This window comes from Heptranchias perlo, chromosome 4, assembly GCF_035084215.1.
Source record: "Heptranchias perlo isolate sHepPer1 chromosome 4, sHepPer1.hap1, whole genome shotgun sequence".
Classification (NCBI taxonomy): domain Eukaryota; kingdom Metazoa; phylum Chordata; class Chondrichthyes; order Hexanchiformes; family Hexanchidae; genus Heptranchias; species Heptranchias perlo.
Genome location: NC_090328.1, coordinates 127,154,918 through 127,175,058, shown reverse-complemented (window position 1 = coordinate 127,175,058; position 20,141 = coordinate 127,154,918). Strand labels below are relative to the sequence as shown.

At 43.0% G+C, this 20,141-nt stretch overlaps 1 protein-coding gene across 1 annotated transcript in view; it reads left to right on the top strand.

Annotated features, from left to right (window-relative positions):
* dnah6 (dynein, axonemal, heavy chain 6) overlaps window positions 1-20,141 on the top strand; it is a 475,651-nt gene that overhangs the window by 322,287 nt on the left and 133,223 nt on the right. The window contains exons 57-61 of the mRNA XM_067983622.1: window positions 1,936-2,100; window positions 3,401-3,468; window positions 9,234-9,414; window positions 16,895-17,074; window positions 18,789-19,022. Of these exons, the coding sequence (XP_067839723.1) occupies window positions 1,936-2,100; window positions 3,401-3,468; window positions 9,234-9,414; window positions 16,895-17,074; window positions 18,789-19,022 (828 nt within the window). The remainder of the gene's footprint in view (window positions 1-1,935; window positions 2,101-3,400; window positions 3,469-9,233; window positions 9,415-16,894; window positions 17,075-18,788; window positions 19,023-20,141) is intronic.

Here is a 20,141-nt window from a genome sequence, read left to right as displayed (position 1 = left end):
TACAACAGATCTGTCCTTACAAAAAGTGTATCATTCTACTTACCTTGAGCAATACCACTGGAAATCCATATGCACACACTCACACACAAGCATATATATACAGAGAGAGAGAGATGCATCTATCAGACTTCAAGGCCTAGAAATTCAATGCTGCTGCATCTATTTCTCAGGCACTAAATGGACGCCAAAGCTTCTAAAATGGCTGTCAGGAAGCACGCACTCAATACGAGCCACAAGCGGCCACCTGCCATATAGGTATAAGCAAAAAAATAGGCAGCTATGGTCCGTTTCTGAAACAGACGTTAGGTTCCATATTTGCATATTCCGAGGTCTAACTCCTGTATGAGGTCCCTTGTGCCGGCTGCATTCAGAAAAACCAGGTCTACATCCGGCCTAACCGGCCGTCCTTAAAGGGACCACTGCAGGCCCCCACCAAAATGGTCCGTTTTAAAAGAAATTTACCTGACTGTGGCGCCAGGAGATGCAGGAGTTCTGGCTCCACATTCAAACTGCGGGCTGCTGGCTTCCTGTAGCCCCCGCCCCACCCCGTGATCGACTCCTCCTTCCCCCCCCCCCCCCGATGTCCTAATCGATCCCCTCCCGGTCGCCGGATCAATCCCCTCTCGGTCGCCGGATCGATCCCCCCACCACTGGTTTTCTCCCGTCCCTTCCAATTGCATCCCCCTCTCTCAATCACCCCCTCCCAGCCATCTCTCCTTCCCCTTTAACAACCTACCTGAGGGCCGCTGCTGGCGATGCAGCAGCCCAAAATTCAAATGTTCTTCACCAGCGAGCTGCCTAGGGATGCCCATCAGGTGATATCAGTGAGGTCTGAGGCCCAAACGAATTTCTAGGCCCAGGTGTCACGTTATCACAAACGCAAATTTATGTGTCTCACTTAAAAAAAAGAAGAGAAAGAAAGCCAATAATTTCCAAATCAAGAGTGTGATGGAATACACTCACTCAGTCGGAACCCTTTTGACTGTCAGAACCAATTCTTTGCCAGTGGGTGACTACTGGTGCTTGCATAGGTCAGGTGCCAGAACATATAACATTAAAGATCACTCATTTAGGGTTTTCACAGATAAATGGACAGAGTTGTGGAATTCGATCTCCAAAACACTAATAAATATTCCAGATTTACCACGTAATAAAAGCGCAATAAGTCACCTTTTCACTGGTGATGTTAATGCATTTTGCGTTATTTGGCATAACCACCCCTGTTGCTATGAAACAGCCTATCATCCAACTCGCCATAGAACATATATTAATAAAAGTGGCTCAATAGCGTGCGTTTCATGTTCATCCCGTGCCACACTTACTTGCCACATTTTAGCATTTGGCTGAAATAAGAACAACGAATTGCAGCACCCTCTTTGCCCCGCCTTCTCTCTCAGCCACACTTGTTGCAAGACCCCTCTAACAATAGTTTTTCCCACCCGACCCTGGCACCCACTTCCAATCCAATTAATGTTACCTCCCATTTTGCTGCATACCCTGGACCTTAAAAAAGCAAGAGATCGAAACGGAATAAAGTAGTGAAGAAACATGTGTGGGCTGCACAGAGACATTGGAGACATATAGAGAAAGAAAAGCAGAGAGGAGGGAAGACTCAGACAAAAACGATAAGGAAACACTGAGATAGTTACAAGAGAGATATGCCACAGGAGGGTAACCATAGTATAATATATGGGGGTAGAAATTAGATCACATTACGTCCGTTTTACTTCAATTTCTGGCATGGAAACGGGCCTAAAGGAATTTCTACCCCATTATGTGTTACATGTTGAATACCAATCCTGTCGTAAAATAGCATATCCTCCAACTCAATGAACAACACCATTGGAAATCTGCTAGATTGTATGCTTTTCTGCCATCACATTAAAGCAGCCATCATTTGCTATGTTGACTCAATATATTGTTTTTGAATTATAGCTGAGAGAGAGCTTGGATCCATCTCTGGAGCCTATTCTTCTAAATCAGACATTTATGACAGGTGGCAGATTACTTATGCGGTTGGGAGATTCAGATATTGACTATGACAAAAACTTCAAGTTCTACATGACGACCAAAATGTCCAATCCACACTATCTACCAGAGGTAATTCAGATAGGGATTTTTTTCAACTTTCTCCTGCTTCTCTCTTTTGCTGAAGGTGGTAACCTCTACTGGGTTATGGTTACACATGCATACACACAAGGTGTTTCATTACCTATTAAGCATTGGCAGGCCTCTAGTTTCTCACCCAGTCAATGAGTATTGGCAGTTATTTAAGCACGAAAAGACACCACAGCTAACCCTGATCCTGTCCACATTCAGTGTCCACCCAGCTGAAACTTTTCAGCGGGGGTTATCAATGGCAGATGGCCTGGCAACTTGACCACAAGATGTTAAGCAAACCTGCTGCCAAACAAATATTAGTGAATTGGGTAGTGGAATGTGGGCAGTAAAGTCAAAGCTCATTGTACTCATGCAGTGATCTCTTCTTAGGCCAAGAGGTGGAGAGTTCCTTTCAAGACCATCTTCATGGCGGTTGCTTAGCTGTAATTTGCATATACTTGCCAAGCATTACACTCTTGGCCTGACAAGCACTTTGGTGCTGCTATGCTCCAAGCCAGCTTGAAGATGTAGATCCTCAGTATTCCACCACCAATTTCTGCTCTCCTTTAAAAAGGAACTAATGGTGAACTCCATGAAGAGGCTTTAAATACAGCAGAGGGAGAAAGGTCATCTGAGGATCCAGAGCTTGAATTTCTTAATGAGCCATTGTCCTTGATCATTTACCCGAGATCGACAATGGCAATATCATTTTATATGAGAAGATTGAACTTAAAACCATACATCCAATAGGCAATTTAACATTATGTGTGTGCATATGTGTATAAGCAAGTCCAGTCATTCTCTGATACTCCTTCACAGGCTTGGTTCCTTCAGAATATTTGGGGTGATTCCTAGGGGGAGCAACCTTCACAGGCAGTGCAACTTGAGAAATCACTGGTGCACAGCCATGATTTTCTGCCCATTAAAATGAATGGACAGGAAATCATGAGATATCCTTCTAGCTCTGCTTCTGGAGAGCTTTGGATCATGGATTCACTCCTATTGAGTGTTGACTATAATTTTAATGATGTTGCATTCCTGGGACCTGAGATTTGCTTGGTGTATATGTTAGACTTTACCTCATCTTTCACTGTAAATGTCCTCTTACTACAAGTAATCACTTCTTCATTCCATACATATATCTTTCAGACATTATTCTGTTTCAGAAACTCAAGAAAAACATATCAGAAGATAATGGAGCAAAATCGACCTTATAATTTTCTGAAACAAGGGAGATGAAAAACCTGCACTCTGCATTTTACGTATATTCATGTTTTTTTATTTTATTGTTTCCCTTCAGGTATGTATAAAGGTCACCATTATCAACTTCACTGTGACCAAATCTGGCCTGGAAGATCAACTGCTAAGGTAAAGGTTCCTTCTTAATGCCTTGTTTTTTGTGATCTAACACTTTTCCAGTCTACAGTTATATTTCCATTATTGGAACGTGCCCTGAATCTTTTTTTTAAAATTTAGGTTTCAATAATCAATACATGGTTTACTATCCAGTACTTTTATAGACTGATTTCATATTGAAATGTGCACTGGATTATAAAACACATATCATGTTGGGATTAGTAAGACTAAAGTAATATAAGAAACCAGGAGGATATTGTTCAGAAATGTTAATTTGACCGTGAACTGCAGTTGTCCTTTCAGAACTTATGATGAATGTCACAGTGGCATAAGAGCAAAAATTCATTACATGCAGACAGTGAATTATGAAAGTATATTTCATTGTATAAAACTAAGCAGAATAGCCTGCTGAGAGAAATGACCTGATAAAATATGAACTAGTTCAGTAATGCAATGATGCAAAGTAATACAGTAATGCAATCCACTTATATATGCATCTATAATATATTAGAAAAGGTAGGTAGGTCACTGCATTCCATTTTTAAAATATATAGCTAGCCCCTATGTCAGATGTTCCTCAAAGAGTTTTCCATTTTAAAAGTATCCATATCTCCCTGCAATACCTTTTACACTTATAAGTGACACTGTGATAGGACTGTGCAATATTAAGCGGTCAAGTAACGTTGGTTCAAAAAACTGTATTCTGGCACTGTATTTCACCTTGCACTACTGTCCCCAAGCTACTGGGTGGTTGTGCAAGAAGCCATTGATGAATATTCCACAATGACATAATCATAAGCGAAATCTTCTAGGCTTTGGAGAGATTCGTAACTGTCATTTTAATAAGAAGAAAACATAGGGGCTGAATTTCCTCTGTGTTTCTCCTGCTGCGTTGCCATAACTCCGCTAGAGGTTCGCTGGAAACCGCATTTCATGAATTTACGCTAAACGTTTGCCGAAGTTATGGTGGCGCAGCAGATGAAGCCACAAGGAAATAATTTCCATAGTCTTTCTTTTTGAAACATAGCCTTATTCTTCCCCTATTAGTGTATGTGATTCTTCAACTTTTCCCTGTATTTTTCACTTGTGTATTCTGAGTCATTGCTCGAGGTGTTGTGTGAAGTGTCTTCATTACTGTTAGTGGATGCAAAGCCTCCCTTGCCACCGAGAGAGTTTGATGTGATACCCTGCTCCTCTCCCCCAACCCCCTCCCCCCTGCCCCGCAGATTAAGTTTGCTGTGGCGAGCTGCAACACCAGCCAAGTGACTTTGCTAGTCCATCAAACCCTGTGCTTACAAACTGAAGTGGAAGCTGGAACGTTTGGCAATTGTAGGAAAGACTGTTAAAAATAGTTAAGTGAAACAAGAGATAAGACCCCAATTCCAGAAGCTGCCACTTACTGCAGGACACTCTTCATTGTAGAGAAACCTTCTTCAATAGTGCCACAAAGAACAACATTGGGCATAGACTTTGCAGCTTTCCCTGCCATCTGCTGCACATCTGTGGAGAGTGTTTGCAGTAGTTCATATGATTCTGATGCTCTGCAAGCATTTGTTTTCCTGGCAGGACCCCTGAGATCATCATCTGAATGCTCAACAGCCAGGGTCTGACATCTCTTAAGATCCCACTCAGGTACATCATGCTCCACCTCCAATACCTCATCCTCTGGCTTCCTCATGAGTTGTGAATTACCCAATACCAATTCCTCATCTGTATCACCTTGGTGACTGCAAGTGATAGGGTCTGTGGCAGAATGGGCCAACTTCTGCTGGCTCATGGAATGCTCTCCTCACAGTATAAGCCTCAGAAATGAGAAACCAATTTTGACTTTTGACAATTAGTGCTTTGTCAGCACAAACCACCTGTGGGTGCAGGCCCTCACGTTTACATCCCCTACGGGCATTAGCTGATGGAGTTTCCAGGATTTACTTTGCCTCCTCCTGCTGTCCCTCCTCCTTTGGTCTCTCCTTCTCTGGAACTGTGCACAATTTTTACCGCATAACAAAAGAATGCATGTCATTATCAGTCAACAATTGTTTGATTTGATAATTATTTGATCATTCTCATTACTTCTGTTATGAAATTCCCACAAAAGTAATGAGGCTTCAATGGGCCTGCATGCATTGCAGGATGCTGTACCATTTAATGAAAGTCTTTCATGTGCAGGTGTCACTACAGATCATTTAGTGCCCAGGTTGATACATTTAGATTCGTGAATGCACTTTTAAGGTAAATATAATTCTACAGTCTCGAATGTACAAAATGTAGCATGAAGCTATGTTACTTACCTTTGCTGACCTTGTCAAGCCATTAAACCTCGTCCTGCATTGGAAAGGAGTCATGTGGGTTAGAAAGCTGCCGCTCACTACCTGTACCACTTCCTTTCACATGGCCCTTGCTGTTGTATTGCGAGGTCCAACTATTCAAACAACCCCCTTCCCCACCACACCTAATTTCAGTTAGAATAATATTTTTGTCACTCTTCAAAAAGTTTTAGGCTCTTTTCTTCCTGATTTCATCTTGATCCATGCCTTCATATTGCTGCATGGTGGTTCTGCTCCAAGAACAGTCTGTCTTTACATATGTAAGGACCACGTCAAAGAGGCCATCCCCTATGGACAGGCCCTACGAATACACAGGATCTGCTCAGACGAGGAGGAACGCGATGGACACCTACTGACGCTGAAAGACGCCCTCGTAAGAACGGGATATGACGCTCGACTTGTCGATCGACAGTTCCGACGGGCAACAGCGAAGAATCGCATAGACGTCCTTAGAAGACAAACACGGGACACAACCAACAGAGTACCCTTCGTCGTCCAGTACTTCCCCGGAGCAGAGAAACTACGCCATGTTCTCCGCAGCCTTCAACATGTCATCTATGACGACGAACACCTCGCTAAGGCCATCTCCACGCCTCCACTACTCGACTTCAAACAGCCACCCAACCTCAAACAGACCATCGTTTGCAGCAAATTACCCAGCTTTCAGGAGAACAGCGTCCACGACACCACACAACCCTGCCACGGCAACCTCTGCAAGACATGCCAGATCATCGACACAGATACAACCATCACACGAGAGGACACCACCCACCAGGTACATGGTTCATGCTCCTGTGACTCGGCCAACGTTGTCTACCTCATACGTTGCAGGAAAGGATGCCCCGGAGCATGGTACATTGGCGAGACCATGCAGACACTGCGACAACGGATGAACGGACACCGCGCAACAATCGCCAGACAGGAGGGTTCCCTCCCAGTCGGGGAACACTTTAGCAGTCAAGGACATTCAGCCACCGATCTTCGGGTAAGCGCTCTCCAAGGCGGCCTTCAAGACACACGACAACGCAAAATCGTCGAGCACAAATTGATAGCCAAGTTCCGCACCCATGAGGACGGCCTCAACCGGGATCTTGGGTTCATGCCATGCTACACGTAACCCCACCAGCAGGGAAAAAATAGTTATCTGTTTTTAATACAACTGGAAATTCTCTCTCTCTCTCTCTCTCTCTCTCTGCCTTTCGGGTCTCTTTCTCTCTGTCTGTGTAATTTGACACATTGTGTATTCAGTATACTGGGACCTACTGTTTTCCGTGGCTAACCTGTCTGAACACCAACGACACCTTTGATTGGTGTGATGGTGTCCCAGCCTAATATAAGATATGCGATTTGAGAACCTCTCATTCACTCACTCACCTGACGAAGGAGATAATCTCCGAAAGCTTGTGATTTTAAAATAAAATTGTTGTACTATAACCTGGTGTTGTAAGATTCCTTACATTTGTCCACCCCAGTCCATCACCGGCATCTCCACATCATATCTTTACATACTACATGCTGTGCCCTGAAGTGCTTTCTCTGCCCCACCACCACATATGTTTCGGGCCTCCCAGCCCAAGTAGCCAATTGCTGATGGGACATGCGCCTTTGTCTCGCCCAGCAGTATTGAAATTAGCTGACCCTGGGATTTCTGACAGGTTCAGCATGAGGATCATTAGGCAAATTGTGGGACTCAGAATTTTGGGGCCAGTGGTTTTGCTATTTTTTATTTCCTCTTCTCTATGCCCCTCCAAATATGATTTCCCAGTAAATGGGATCTGCAGAGTCAAATCCATCCTGTTGGTTGGCAATAGACTATCCTGAAATTTTCTTCTGAACATTGTGAATATTTTATTCCTCCTTCATTTCTATAATACAACAAAGCATTTTACATTTAAGTAAATAAGACTGGTAGGGGTAAAAAGCGGTCCTCTTTATGCCTGTTTTCCGGACGGAAAACTGTGGCAAAAAGGACGAATTTCACCACGCAATGCCCTGCGCCTGCATTACAGTTGCCACCATATTTCAAGTGTCCCGTGCGGCCGCCTAGAACAGAATTTAGGCACCTGCAAGGCAAGCGGCCTCCCAGTTGGGCCGAGCGCTGCCTGCACTGACTGCAGTGGTTCTGGGCCTGAAAATGGGCCCAGATGAATTTCTGCCCTGTATAGTACTTGCTGTAATCAGATACATCTTAGAAAGCTACAAGGCAGTGCAAACGCATATAGTTGTCATTGTCGATAGTTTCTCTAGTTGAATTGTACAAAGTTAAGAATATTTCCTGCTACTGCTGTTAAAAGATTAACATGCCACTGCCAGGATTTCATTATTTAGAAAACTGCTAGATCTGAAATGAAAGCTTGTGAGATATCAAACCTTCCATCACCCTCTATTTCTTCATACTTTTTCCCTGTAGTCTGGTATGATGAATATAGTTTATGACATTCTTTCAATTGCTTTATGCTACATGCCAGTGGATTGTCTGGTTCCATGAGATCATAACTATACAGTGATACTGAAGAGACTGCTGAGACAGTTCTTTTTTCTCATAATTGTCATTTGCCTTATAGAACATGACAAGTGAGGTTAGAGGACACATATGTGATAGAAAAGGTTCTTACCCTGAAATTAATGCCTTGTCCTTCTTAAATTCTTCAGTCAATAAAGCATCAAATTACTTTTTGTATATTTTTTCAAGTCATATTTGTATGTTCCAGAGAACTGTGTAACAATTAATCCATTGAAATAGACTGTAATGCACAAGGGTATTTTAAGCATGCTCTTTTTCTCTTGGCTTTTTTTTGGAAGGGGGAGGAAAGGAAGGATCATTAGCTTTACAGAATTAGTGTAACTTCCAAAATGTTTACCTGCTTCTAGGTGGAACATTTGGGTATAGGTGCTGTTGGTTTTCTTGTCTGCTAGACAAATAAGAATAAAATAGAAAACCGTTCTAGGGATCCCATTTTTATATTTTTCTTCATCAAGAAAATCGTTGCATAGGGGACATTGAGCATATCTGGAGATCTGAATAAAAAGCCCCAACTTTGTATAATCACTTTCTGCATTCAGTACAGGAACCGCTGCTCTATGTGAGAATAATTTTAAAGAGATGATTTCTTAATTGCTTAAAACTAAATGTGAAAAAATTAAGTTTGTGCAATTGTTGACTTCTGCCACTCTTGATGGGCTATTTTCAATGGCTATAATGTGAAGGAAAATTAGTGTTGGGAAGAAGAACTCATTAATATGGTCCATTATTTCTTATGAACTGTCTCTTTCCTTTCTGTATAGGTGACAAGTAGTCATCTCCTTCACGGGAGAGTTGTAATAAATAGCTTGGGACAAGTATAGTCCTGTTAATATGATTACACTTCACAAACAGCCTCATCTATTTCATTAAAATAGAACTACTTGGCGTAATATGCTGTTGTTTAGTTGTGATGCTGTGATCTTTTCCAGTGATGTTGTGAGAATAGAGAAACCTGAACTTGAGGAACAAAGAAATCAGTTGATTGTCCAAATCAATGCAGATAAAAATCAACTGAAAGCTATTGAAGATAGAATCTTGAAGCTGCTTTTTACTTCAGAAGGCAACATCCTGGATAATGAAGAATTAATAAACACTCTTGAACAGTCAAAGGTAATTTGATTTATAAAGCACATTTCATCAGTGCATTGTGCATATTATTGACTGACTGACTGCTGATGAAAAATGTTCAAGAAGGTCTCTCGCATAAAGTGGAGATGAAAAAAACTTAGGCAATTCCCAAAAATATTGAGTTCCTCATCTCAGTTATACCAATATGTCCAAGTGTTACACATTTCATCAAGTGATCCATGTTCTCAGTGGGAATTTTGCATTGTTCTCACATCTTGCACATGCAATTGAGCTTTCAATATCATCCCCATTACTTAATTCCCCCTCCCCAAAATGGTGGTTTCCCATTGTGCATTCAGAGTTGCATCGATCTGTACTATAAAAATATGAGTGTTTTGAGTATCACAGAGTTGATCAAGCTAGTTATCTGGATTAATTTCCCTCATTAACCTGAGGGGGGTTTCAATAATTTTTTATTTGTAAATATATGTACTCAACTAGTTAAACCACTAAAATATTACTATTTTCAATCAGATTTTCTTAGTTTTCAAAGAACACTGAGTCAATTTCAACACTTGATACAAAATTGGAAGGCAGAACGCGCCTGCAACCTGCCCATTGTTGCTGCCATAAGGTCCGAGCCATTTTTAAGCCCAGACTTAAAGGGTCCCAATATCATTTTCAGGCCTCTGCCACCTTGTTTACTCCAGACAGCCACAGTTTTCGGCCGGAGGGGGGGAGTAGCTTTCAATTTCCACAAAGGCGTAATGCTAGCGGTATCGGATCGACCGCCTGTTATACAGCTTGCCCAATTTTCCTTTCCACCAGTTTTACATCCCTTCTGAAGATCTGTAAAAGCTGTAATATTCAATATAGTTTGCGAAAAATTTCATTGCTCAACATTCCGCTTCCATTGTAAAATCACAATAGCATATTATAACAGATATTTAAGGGCCAATTTTCGTCCTTCATTTTGGCGGGAACCGGGCTGTACCACGCTGATAATCACGGCACAACACTTACCGCTTCCGACTTCTACCGCTTCAGCTGCCACCATTTTGGTGGGGTCCTTGAGATGGTTAGTTTAGATGGCCGACAGAAGCAGGCAGTAGCCTCATTTTAGTATGTAAATCGGGATCCTATGATGTAAATAGGAGCCTGATGCCATTTTTCAGCCAAATAGTGAGAGGGACACGCAGTGCCGGATGCGCCCAGTAGTACAAACTGGAAATTGCTATTTTGAGTGCTTTTTAATGGGGCATTCACCTGCAAGTACTCAGATCATTGAAATCTGTTTGGGAAAAAACCTTGCTCGATTAAAACAGATGTTTTTAATTTTGAAATCGCTGAATTTCTGCTTGAATTATTACAAAACTTTCAGGAAGGTCAGGGAGATACTGCAGAATATGGGAATTATCTTCGCCAATCCATTCTGGTTGGAGGAAGATCAGCAGCAGCAGGTGGGGGAGCTGCAGTTGGAGCTGCTAGGTGTCCACAAAGGTGTACTTACCCTGCCCATTGGATCTAAAGGCCGAGAGAGTTACCTACATCCAGATTACTAAGAAGCAGTGCAGAAGGAGGCTGTACTTCTCCAGAGAGGTTGTCACAGACCTGTGCAGTCTCTTACAACAAGACCTACAATGCACTGTCACAGTTGGCAATGCATTGTCTGTGGCAGTGAAAGTCACTACAGCTCTTAATCTTTTCAACCTTGGGCTCTTCCAAATTGCAACAGGTGACATAAGTAATATTAGTCCATGGGCTCGATTTTCGGACCCCCGAACCGGCGGGTTCGTGGTGGGGGGGCTCCGAAAATCGGGGATTCCCGGGGCGGGTCCAACCCGCCCACTTCCGGGTTACCCAGTGACACGCTTACATGCGCGCGCAGCCCCCGCATGTGGGACTCTTGCTGACAGTTAAAGCCGGCGGGATGCCACTTAAACTAATTAAGTAGGTACTTCAGGTCGTTAGCAGACCTGATTGACATGATATTTTAGGAGGGGTGGGATTTTCATCTCAAGTGAGACTGTTTCCCTTACTGGGGGAAACACTCCCAGTTGAAATGGATGTGTTGCAGCCATCAGCCTGTGGCAGCTGCAAAGGTCCATTTGACAAGTCGGGGGGGAGATCCTCACTCATTGCAGGAGGCTACTCTGTCACTTTGGACAAAGTTTGACCTCCACCACCCTCTTCCAAACAATAAAATTCACAAACTTGCACACTTACCCCAGTGTGTAGACACATTTACCTACCTTGCGGACCCCCTCAAATGTACATCTTCCAGATGGGGGCCGCCGTGGCTGCAGTCATGACCTCCTCGGAGGGCGAACAGCATCACCAGCCTCGCCGGCCACGCCGTCCACCTCTGATATGTGGAGCTCCACAACACACTGCTGTGACACATCCACCTGCACAGCAGGAGGGAGGGCAACTGCAGAGAGAGATGCGTCGCAGAAGGCACTACCCTCGCCACAGGGTCTACAGACCGAGGCTGAGCTTCCTGGACCTCTCTGAGCAGCAGTGCATACGGAGGCTCAGAGTCACTCGACATGTAGTCGTGGACATCTGCAGCCTCCTTCATGCCGAGCTGCTCCCGGCTGGCTCGAGCACCATCTTCTTACCTGTCGCTGTCAAAGTCACCACTGCCCTCAACAACTTCTCCGCATCCTTCCAGGGTGCCACCGAGGACATCGCCGACGTCTCTCAGTTGTCTGCACAAAAGAGCCCTGCAAATACACCTACACCCACTCTACAGTGACACAATGGGTGGCATCAGTTGTGGGTCTTCATTGTGATCCTCAGGAAAGGGCATTATTGCACAAACCAGACAAGATTTGCAGTAGTGGTGACAGTATAATATGTAATGTGAGTTGATCAGAAATCAAATATAAGTAAAAACCATGACAAACCCTCAAACACCCTTGTGCATCCCCTTCATGTTCACGACACGTTTGCCTTATGCTTCCTACTGCACATATGTGATGCATGCCCTTTGGCTGCAGCATGGGTAGTGTCAGGTTGAGGCTGACCGTGAAAGAGATGCATGAGAGGGTGAGTATGAGATAGAGCCATGAGATTGTATGAGGATTGGGTTGAGTGGTACTGGCGAGGTGAGTAAGTGCAGGTAAGATGAGGATGAACTTTGAGTGGGTGTGAGGAATGATGTGATAGAGTAGTGTTGGCAGTTCAGAAGGAGATGTGGGGTGGGGGCGGTGATGTGGCAGACCGATTGTAGGGGAATGAGTAAGTGTACTCACTTCGGCTGACCTACTTAGGTCATTGCAGCGCCTCCTGCACTGTATGTTGGTTGCGCTGGTGACCTCCTCTGCCACCTCGAGCCAGTCCTCCATGGTGGCAGAGGCAGGCCACTTCCTCTCGTCCGCCGGGGAGAAGATCTCTGTCCTCCTCCTCCTCCTCACCCCATCCAGTAAGACCCGGAGTGAGGCATCAATAAAACTGGGAGCAGCCTTTCCCCTGGGCTGCTCCATGCTGTAATTGTGCCTATTTTTTGCAGCATCAGTCATTGGAGGACTGCCCCTTTAAATAGGGCTCCTCCAGCTGACAGCCTATGCTGCGGGTGCGCAGTCCACCCGCTGCACAGCCTTACAGCGCGAAACCCGGAAGCCAAGGTAAGTACCTTCAATTAATCTGTGATTGCGTGCGGAACACCCCGGTTTCACTAGGCGCGTTACCCACATGCCCAGTCGACCCCCCCCGCTGCCAACCCGCTTCCCTCCTCATATCGGGCCCCATGTCTGCATGAAACAGGTGATTGATACCCTCTTAGCAAAGACCAACCGGTATATCACGTTCCCCATGGACACCAGGAACAGTAAGGAAAGCACTGTTGGTTTTGCAAACGTAGCTTCATGAGCCATGAAGTCTTCCACTCCCTTAATTTTCAGCTGGTGAATGATCACCACCAGGGCAACGTGCAAGTCTGTGCCCATTTCCTGACAGTTGTCATGATGCTTTCATACTGCATTAACCCCCCACTCTTTGACCCAGCAGAGCAAGTCAGAGGCTGATTGCTTGGGGTCATGGGCTCTCCTCTTTATGCCTAGCTCATGGCACCATGCTCACTGGCTGAACTGAAATGCAACTGAAGCCAGGGGTCCACTAGAGCCATCATTGAGCAGGTCACTTGGACTGCGCAAACAATGCTTCCACTGCCTGGACTGGTCTGGTGGCTTTCTGCAATACAGCTCAGAGAGGGTGTCTTGAATCACGGTTGTCTGCTGAATTCTACACAACTTTACACTGCAGCGGGGACAACAATTAGAGCCAGAACTGGATAAAGACCCTAATGACAGCGAGGATGGCTCAGAAACAGGAGGACACCAACATCAGCCAGAATTCTTCAGCAGCAGCTAATTGACCAGTGGTTCAGCTGAACTAGTTCTGCCTGCCCCCCCCCCCCCCCCGCCCCCACGATAACAATCTTGAACATCTGTCCAAATCCTTACATCCTGCAATCAGGATCAGCAACTATTCAGAAACACTCACCAGACAAATTAATAATTCCAAACTCTGTTGCGTTTTAATAGCTTACACAAATTCCATGAAACGCAATTGTCATCCAGGTGTTAGCCCATAATGCCTTTCTCAAGGGTGTTTGATCTGTGAGCAGCACATTTGCTATTGTTGCAGTGCTAGCTGACAGTGAGCCACAAGCATAACAGTTCAGAGTAGTGCCACCCCATGCTAAAATTCGTCTGCAGGTATGTTTGCTTTGGATGACAAAGCTTTGAATTGATGCTCCACTGACTCGCAGGAAGTTATTCTCAGTCATTCTGTCAAGGTTTATTCATATAATTTGGGCCTTCCATCTAACCTAAGAAATACTATATTTGAGGCACTTTACAAACTAACTTGACTTTAGGATAAAATTGACCCCAATTTTTTCTGAAATAACTATTAAAAATGTTTGAGGAAAATCTATAATAACAGCAACATTGTACTAAAATTTACTATTAATTTTGAAAAAATATTTTAAAAAGCTTTTGCTGCTTTAAGAACTCGAGCCCATGGAGCTTGCCTTGCTCCCGTTCCAAAAGGGCACTGAAGGAAAAAAGAGCAAAGCCAGCAGAAATGCCACTGAAATACAACCGATTGTGGTGCCGTGTGCTGGTTTACATTAAAAGCTGAGACCTTAATAAGGCTTTCTTACAGGTGCTTCCCCACTGCATTATACTGCTCTGTGTGCAAGGGTGTACAGTACGCCTCATGCTTCTGCTCCAAGATAATGCAGCAAGCCAGCACACATCACATAGTAGTGCTACTGGAGCACAGAAGGGCATTATTTGCCCCATTTTTTAAAAATGTTGTCCGTGAGTAACATTGCAGGAGATTAACTGGTCCTTCAGTTTATTTATAAGCCATATTAATGTTCACTGCTTTATTCACTTTTCCTGTCATACGGCCAGCAAAATCATGGAAGATCAATTGTACTTGTAAACTTTACAGTAATTTTGTGCTGCACAGAAAATTTGTAAGCCACATGCCTTGTTATGTAGTAAGTTTTAGACTCCATATTGGACTTTTAAGAGATTGGCAGATGTGGCTAAATCATTTGAGGGAGGTGCTGAGTCTAACGTTGGGCACTTTACCAGAATAAAGAGAGGGGAATGAGTCAATTAGTGCTGATTGGTTCAACATTTTAGAACAGTTCAATGTTCTGGAACTTCTTGGATTTTTATTGCTGTGTACAATACATCTGTGCCAATGGCATTTATGTGGGTTCTGGTCAATATATCTGTGCGATGAAGGGTGCTCTGGTCTTTTTTTGTCTCTTCTCAATGACGACAGAGTTAACATTGTGGCATGTAAGACATGTCTGAACAACTCCCCTTTGTGGTTTGAAGTTTCTAGAGGTGCAACAGAAGGGCTTCCTTCACCCTGTGCGTGAGATCCAAGACCAAGCTATGAGCCGGATCTGTGACATAAGAGGACTTTTTTTTTAGGGAGCGAAGTACCTATTGAATGCTGCACATAATTTAACATTGTTTGTAATCTAAACCAAACGCACTAGAACTTCAATTATCCCGCTTCCATTATCTGTGTTCTAGCTTGGCTACAAGAATTTTTGTAGGAGTTGAAAGACCAGTAGACCACGCTCTAGGGAGCAGTGAGAGAGAGTGAGTGCACTGGTCAGCTATCCAGGGGAGTGGATGAACCCCATCATGACTCTCTTTGCATACCATTTCATTTCAAAAGAGATGGAATGCAAGGAGACATATATTTAAAAGACATTGGACTACAATGGTAACAGTTAGGTAACATCACTGGAGAGTAAAGAACACCGAGATTAACAAGAAGAATGCCCTGTTCAGGGAGAAGAGAACCCTTTTTTTTAATCATCATCTTATATTGTACTTTTAAAAAAAAAATTCTGAGCTTACGAAAAACTCAATAAAGGATTTGAAACAATAGAGTAGATTTTCGTGTATGGGCATCAGTGAGGAAGCAGCTGCCCACATTTCTTCACACCCCCCCCCCCCCTCCCGGACTAATTATATAATTTGATGGACTCCAGGTTCAGACCTGCCCTCTAGTTGGACCTGGAGCCTAAAAAGTTTGAAGGTCTGGAGTTGTGTCCGAATGGCCCAAATCATCCTGGTCAGCAGAGATCTGGGGCAGGCCATAGTGCCAGATTCTGTTGGGGGCCTCTGTGCCGAAGCACTTAATGAACAGATGGAAAGTAAAATGAGGCAAGAGACCGGGAATGCCACCCCCCCATCTCATTAAAAGAGCAACACCTGTTAGGCTCAGGCTCAGGCTCAGTTTAGTCCCATGGGGAAATCCTGGGGCAGAGACCTAATGTAATGGGTTGCTGTCACTTTTCCCCTGTCATGCTGCTGCGGAAGCTGTTTCTTCAGGCACAGGCAGTGAAAAATCTCTCTGAATATATTAGAAGGACCATACATAAGAGTATAGTCCAGCAGGAATCATGGCCAATTTTCCCCTTCCTAACAAGTGGAAGAGTTGCTGTCTATCTCTTCCCCCATCCCAAATATGCTAAGAAATCAATCGTGGCCAGGGGTGGGGAACAGAAAGCCTAGGCCGATACATCTAAAAGTATTGGAGCAAATTGGGATATAAATAATTGAAAAGAAGTCAGAAGGCAGCTATGATATGAGATATTATAATCAGACGGCAATTAAGAGGGATTTTTATGAACCTGTCCTGCCAGTGGGGAGCTTAAATTAGAAATTGATCAATTGAAAACATTATTGATTTTATTAGTCTGAAAATTGTAGGCCGATTTTCCGATGTGCACTGCTGGCAGGTAAGGCTCCCCATTAAGAATATGGGAACATTAAGCACAGGAATAGGCCATTCAGCCCCTCGAGCCTGCTCTGCCATTCAACTAGACCATGGCTAATTAGATCACTAGAAGCGTGGACTCAGAAAATTATCCCGTAGTTTTACAACATCAGTGACAGCAAAAGAAACAACAATATAATTTCAATTATTATGTATTTTTATTGCAGGAAATTGATTTAACTATGCTTTTATATAGGTTACCTCAGGTGCTATCAAAGTCCGGTTGGAGGAAGCTGAGGCCACGGAACAGAAAATTAATTCTGCTCGTGAGAAATATCGCCCTGTGGCTGTTCGTGGATCCGTTATGTATTTTGTTGTTGCTAGCTTGTCTGAAATAGACCCAATGTACCAGTTTTCTTTAAAATACTTCAAACAGGTTTGACAATTTTACTACTTAACGTATACAAAGTATGTGTTTGTGACCCATTTTTTAAGCCTCACTCTTCAACATTACATTATAGGGGAGTCTATAACGAGGGGACATAGATTTAAGGTGAGAGGGGAGAGATACAAAAGGGTCCAGAGGGGCAATTTTTTCACTCAAAGGGTGGTGAGTGTCTGGAACGAGCTGCCAGAGGCAGTAGTAGAGGTGGGTACAATTTTGTCTTTTAAAAAGCATTTGGACAGTTACATGGGTAAGGTGGGTATAGAGGGATATGGGCCAAGTGCAGGCAATTGGGACTAGCTTAGTGGTATAAACTGGGCGACATGGACATGTTGGGCCGAAGGGCCTGTTTCCATGTTGTAAACTTCTATGATTCTATGATTACAGATTTTTTTTAAAAAATTGATGTGTACATTATTTTAAGATGCTTTTTACAAATATGTTTCTCTGTTGAAAACACACAGGTTAGCAGATCTCAATCAGGGTGGCTATGGGGACATTACAATGCCCTTCTCACCCCTGGCTAGGGACAAGAAAGTCAAGTTTCCCACTCTTGACCACTATCCAGTGACTCCTACTGGAAAGTGCTTGAGTGGGCATTGAATGAGGACAGCGTTGGGCATGGTTGTGGTCCATATCCAAGTGCCCTTCAAGTGTATACTTTCTAAATTCATACATGAAGCATGGCCCCTACGCTGAGGTTTTGGAGGGTGGCCATACTGCAGCTTGAGCCAACAGCTTTAGGTGAGAAGGGAAGAAATTTAGGATGAAGAAAACCTGAAGTGTAAAATTATAAAAGTTTGTATTTAGCAATATTTATCTGTTGGAATGACTTTTGAAATTAAAATGGATAGGTTGTTATGATGGCTGGGTTTGTGCACACAATTCCCTATGTTGTAGTAGCCAATCTTTATCACAATGGAGTTGCCAAGCAAAGACTGGGTGGTTCCCCAGCGAAAAGGAAGGAAGAAAGGAGGCCAGGTCAGTCAAGGCTGCTCTTGTACAGCTCTTACTAGCTAGTTACAGGACCACATGAAAAAGGACTGGGAGTAGTTTACTTGTGTGCCCTTTTGACTATGTTATGATATGTAACATGAGAATTAAAGACGGAAGAGGTATAAAAGGTATACAAAATGTAGTCTGGCATAGGAATAATTGGCAATGGACAACTCTTTTGTTCTAAAACAACAAAATGAAATAACATCAAGGAGCATCATGGTGTCCTCACATATCCTGCTCCATCCAGTTTGGGATCTTGTTGACACAGCTCAGATGTTGGCACTTTTCTTGGAGTGATTGGAGACAAATAATTGAATATTTCTTTGAATATTTCACTGACCAAAGTGATAGTCAATTTTGTTTGTTATAAATATTTAGTTGTTTGAGTTGTTGCTTCATTAAAAAAGACATTTTAAATAAAATAATTGAAAATAAATTTTGCAAAAACCTGTGTATTATTAAATTTCACCACACCAGGTGTAAAACAGGTGACAATTGTAGTTCTCCCAATCGCCGCCCTTTAAGAAATTAACTAGTTCGACAGAGACCGACGATCAAACCTGTATGGTTTAATGCTATCCATTGCTCCATCCACTAGGCCATAAAGGGACTGGATTATTTTGCTTCTTCAAAAGAAGTGTCAAGTATGCACATAGTCTGCAATAGTAAGGAATCATTATTCAGTGCTCAATTTTTCTTTTGCCAGCTCTTTAATATGACCATTGAGTCATCTGAGAAGACCTACAACCTGAAGAAACGTCTGACTACTCTATTAAATACAACACTGTTTGCCGTATACACCAATGTTTCCAGAGGCCTCTTTGAACAACACAAACTCATCTACAGTTTCTTGCTCTGTACTGAGATCCTGCGCCAGGCAGATGAAATCTCAGATGCTGAGTGGAACTTTTTCCTCAGAGGGGCTGTAAGCTTGGATAAGGTATGCTTTAGAAATTCAGCTTCATCGAGCAGAATATAAAAAAATTATGTCATTTGAAATGCTGACCAATGTAAACTTTGGTTCAAAGCATTCTCTTAAGTCTCATATTTTTTGAAATTTGACCTGTTATTATGGTGTGATTACGATTTTATGTGTAGTTGTTTTTATTAGTATCCAGAAATGTTTCTATTTAATATTAATGATGAGCTAATTATTCCTCTTACTAATTTTAGCAATAAAGTAGACATGAATAAAGAGTGCTGAAATGCCAGTACAAAGGGATAACTAACTATTTGTCCATGTTCCCTTAGTGTTCCTAACCCTCCACAAATGGATTAACAAACTTTAATGGAAAGTTCAGCAAAAATCTGATTTGTGCCTGTTAAGATTGATCATGAAAAACTTTTGTAGAGTTATGAGGGATAATAATCAAAAGTGGATATTCAACTCCAGATCACACCTGACATTAGTGAGTTTAATAAAGGGCAAGCTTTTGAAGCATCACTGAAGCATTGAGGAAAGTGAATAGCAGAAGACTATGTGCGTGTAGCCATTCGTACAATCACATACCATCTTAGAAAATGGCTATTAGTCACTTAATATTAAAATAATATGCATGAGCATAAAATTGTCGTTGCGCCTGCAAATTTCGTGTCGAGATCTCCCACGCCCGACCTACCCAGGAAGTGCACCAATTGGCATATTGGATCGGGCGACTTTTTCTTGTCCAGGCTTGAAAGCAATGGGGACCTCATGAATATATTCAAAATAGGTTTGGGCGGCTGGTTAAGGGCCCTTTTATCAAATTGAACTGTGGGAGCACTGGATACATTAATTCTTAAACCCGCCCACTAATCCTTGGCACCAACAGTCGGGAAGGAGGCTGCCCTGGTGTTATTTAAAGGGATCCTTAGCTGAATTCAAGTAAATTTCTGGTTGGTCTTTTTAGACTGCTAGTGGACTTTTAGGCATTTTCTTGGTTGTGTTGTCTGCTTCAATTGAATTTTTAAAAAAAAAGTTTTGCACAGCGACTTTTTGGAGCTGAAGAGCACTCGCTGTGCAGGGACACTGCAAAAACTCTGCCAATATGGGTATGCTGCTCAGTCTGCTATTGGGGCT